We start from the raw sequence: 3343 nt of genomic DNA, 5'->3' as shown, positions 1-3343 counted from the left end.
GCACGGCGGTTCACTTAGGGACGGCTAAGTCAGCTGTGAGCTAGACGCCGCCAACTCTGTGGAGCGTGAATATCCAACATCCAACTTCAAACTAACTTCACTGCGGTGTTTTGCTGAAATCTTTGTGGGCAAATGTAAAGCATTGGCGCACATTTTGGCTTCGGTCGCTGCTCTTGCACGCTCCCGGCATTCTGATGTCAAAAAGATGTGACGTCACATCTCTTCTTCGTGAGTTATTTGGGCTTATTTTGGTTAAAGTTGCAGTGTTTTGGGCAAAGTTGCAAAAAGTTGCGATTTCGCGGGGTTTGCTTGATTTTGCATTAATAGTTGCGATCGCAACATCGCAAAATCCTGGAGGGTCTGATTGTCATCTGTCGAAGCAGTCAAATCCTTTCCTTTTTTCTCATTTAAAACATTAGCTTCATTAACTTTTTTATTTCCTGATATTCCACCCACTCCCGGGTGTCAGTGTAAAAAGTTATGAGTTGTTAGACATTACATGTTTATTGCTGGATATGACTAAATGTACTTAAATCCCAAACCTTTCCATGGTAAACTCACCACATCACTTTTGATCGTGTAAACTGACTCAGACAGGCTTTCAATGGCCATCCACTTGATTGGCACACGTATTGCTACTTTCTGACGGTAGTAATTACTGCTGTAGATTTTCTTGGACAGGCCAAAGTCAGCCACACAAACCCTAAGGTCATCACCCAACCTGTGCAAAGAAAAACACATTTGCATCATCATCACTGAGTTTCTGAAATAAAAAACAGAATAAAAATTCTGACAAAAGTGTCTAAAAACTTAGGAATTTTTAGACACTGTCTAAAAATTCCTAAGTCTGTATGCTAGAAACTTTGAGTAGCTTACTGCTCAGATGCAGACAATGTTTACCAGACACACAAACATAGGCCCTTTGACTTTGAGTCTCCATCCCCCTTATTCCAAAGAAAGACTCACATGCAGTTGCGAGCAGCCAGATCCCTGTGCAAAAATCCCTGTGAGCCTAAATAGTCCATCCCTGCTGCGATGTCAATCATGAATCTCAGGAGTGTCTGGTGGGGCACAAACTGGACAAGGAACAGCTTCATGATATTTCAGAAAAACACATTAAAAACTCAGAAGGACATTTTTACCCCAAATACAGCATCTCTATGCATTTCAAACCAAACAGCATTCTTAATAAAAGCTGGTTCAACCCAGGGATAAACCACCAAAACAAGCTGAGCAGTGTGGGGTGAATCTTTAGAACTTTACAGAAAGGAAAACTAAAGAACCTCTCAGTAAATACATGACACATCACAGGAGAACTCAGGACACTTTCAAAAATAATGAAAGGTCTAGCATTTCTTGAAGGAATGCATATCACCTGTTACCATTCACGCCAGACTTTAAAACTAAAATCATCTTACACTGAGAAAAAACAGAGTTGTAGTCATTCTGGTCAAACCTTGAAAGCAATGTTATACATGATTTCATTTGATATTGGGACATGCAACACTCAGAGTATGTGTTGTGAATGACTTTCAGCTACAGCCACATCACTTTTTAACTCAATATCTGTAAAAATGACTGAGTTACAGCCATTCTTCTATTGGCTTTTGTATACCATTGATTAGCTGCGGCAGCCATCTTTATGTCTTTGTTTGCTAATTTTGTGTTGTGACTCATTTGTGTTATCTAGATCTTACCATAGGAATATCACCATAGCGCGTAGCAATGAGAAAGCGACGCAAGTCTCCATGTTTCATGTAGGGAAGAATGACCAAAGGAACAGGCAGAGGAGCATCCTGTTCTCTCTGTAAAGTGACTCCTGCAAAAAACACCTATCTGTCATAAGGTTTTTGTTTCAACCTTTAAACATTCAGTCCACTGAAAAAATACATTTGGTCTTGCTGAAGTAGAGGAAACAGTTACAACTATCAGGAAAAGCATACATCTTTGTGTCATACGGTATGTATCTGCTGACTGGTTGAAAGGAAGCTAGAGTCTTCTTAAAGATCAACATGAATATTAAGAAGCATATTGGCACCTGGCCTGGTTGTAAACCTCTTTTAATCATCTGAGTTGTGAGTTGGACATTTAGTTACTTACCGAGTAGTTTGACAACATTTTTGTGATCAAAGTTCTTCATAATTTCTGCCTCTTTCAAAAACTCATGCAAGTCCTCCTGGCTGTAGATTCCAACTAGAAACATAATGACAGAAAGAACTGATCAGAAAGCTGAGGTAGAACACAGAAGTTCTGATGAGGCTTGAAGGTCTAGTACACACCTCTCATAGTTTTCACCGCCACCTTCATATCACCTCCTTCCTCTGGTGTGAAGACCCCTTCATACACAGAGCCGAACTCTCCTGCAGTGTGAGCCATGAGACTGGATGTTATGACTTCATTTTATTTAAGAAACATTTTTCACTTTTGTAGACAAAAACACTAACTGTTTCAAAGATCATGAATCTCTTTCAGTTAAGTATTAATTTGTCCTTTCAGAAACCCCTGCACAATTGAACATAATTATTGAGGACAAAGAAGTGTTGTTGACTAAGCTGGTCTGGTGTCAAGGGTTTTCATGTGTGTCAGATGTAGTTCAATGTAATGTTTTATAATACACAACACCTGCTACCTGATCAGAAAAAAGTTCTGTGAATTAGTGAGTCAGCATTCACGCTATTGTTTTCCTGTTTGTTTAAGGTTTTATTGTTTTTTTCTCATTTTTGGAGGTGGGTGGGTGTTTGCTTGTTTTTGTTTTTTTTTGGTGAGGGGGTGGGGGGCTGGCTTGTATGGTTCTTGCAGTTTGACTACTTCCACATTTTACGTTTTAATGAAAAGCCAGGATGGAACACGCAATGTTCCTTCTTAATTTGAGGTTCTACTATTGATCAGATTGCATTATGCTACAGTTTTGTTTTTTTTTTAATTCAAAATTTTATTTTTTTTTTTAATTCAAAAATAAAATTATATTAAGCTGTGGTTTTCGTCCTGGCCGTGGAACACTGGACCAGCTCTAAGCCCTCAGCAGGGTCCTTGAGGGTGCATGGGAGTTCTCCCAACCAGTCTACATGTGTTTTGTGGACTTGGAGAAGTGTAACATATAACATATAACATATATATGTACTCGTTAAGTGTAAAGGCACTATTCATGTTTTAGAAGACTACCTTTATTCAAATTTGGAAAATTCCAAAAAATGGCAATTTTCCTTACTCTACTGCCAGAGTTTGGACCAAGGTAGGCCATTTTGCTGGCATAAATATGAAAGATGGATTCCTAAGCTACACATTTATGGAAAAAACATTAATTGACCCATACCCATGGAAAATCTGTGAACAATTCAGTATT

General features: G+C 38.9%; 1 protein-coding gene across 1 annotated transcript in view; it reads right to left on the bottom strand.

Moving 5' to 3' along the window:
- The window catches only part of LOC108229774 (tyrosine-protein kinase receptor TYRO3), a gene marked incomplete at its 5' end in the record, with an annotated part of 4270 nt that extends 1910 nt beyond the window's left edge, over positions 1-2360 (bottom strand). The window contains 5 exon segments of the mRNA XM_017405447.3: positions 562-721; positions 967-1076; positions 1698-1819; positions 2101-2193; positions 2280-2360. Coding sequence (XP_017260936.2) covers positions 562-721; positions 967-1076; positions 1698-1819; positions 2101-2193; positions 2280-2360 — 566 coding nt within the window.
- Between the last annotated feature and the right edge of the window lie 983 nt (positions 2361-3343).

Source organism: Kryptolebias marmoratus, linkage group LG12 (genome assembly GCF_001649575.2).
Source record: "Kryptolebias marmoratus isolate JLee-2015 linkage group LG12, ASM164957v2, whole genome shotgun sequence".
Taxonomy (NCBI): domain Eukaryota; kingdom Metazoa; phylum Chordata; class Actinopteri; order Cyprinodontiformes; family Rivulidae; genus Kryptolebias; species Kryptolebias marmoratus.
The sequence above is the reverse complement of the archived record's forward strand: the minus strand, read 5'-3'. Positions and strand labels throughout refer to the sequence as shown.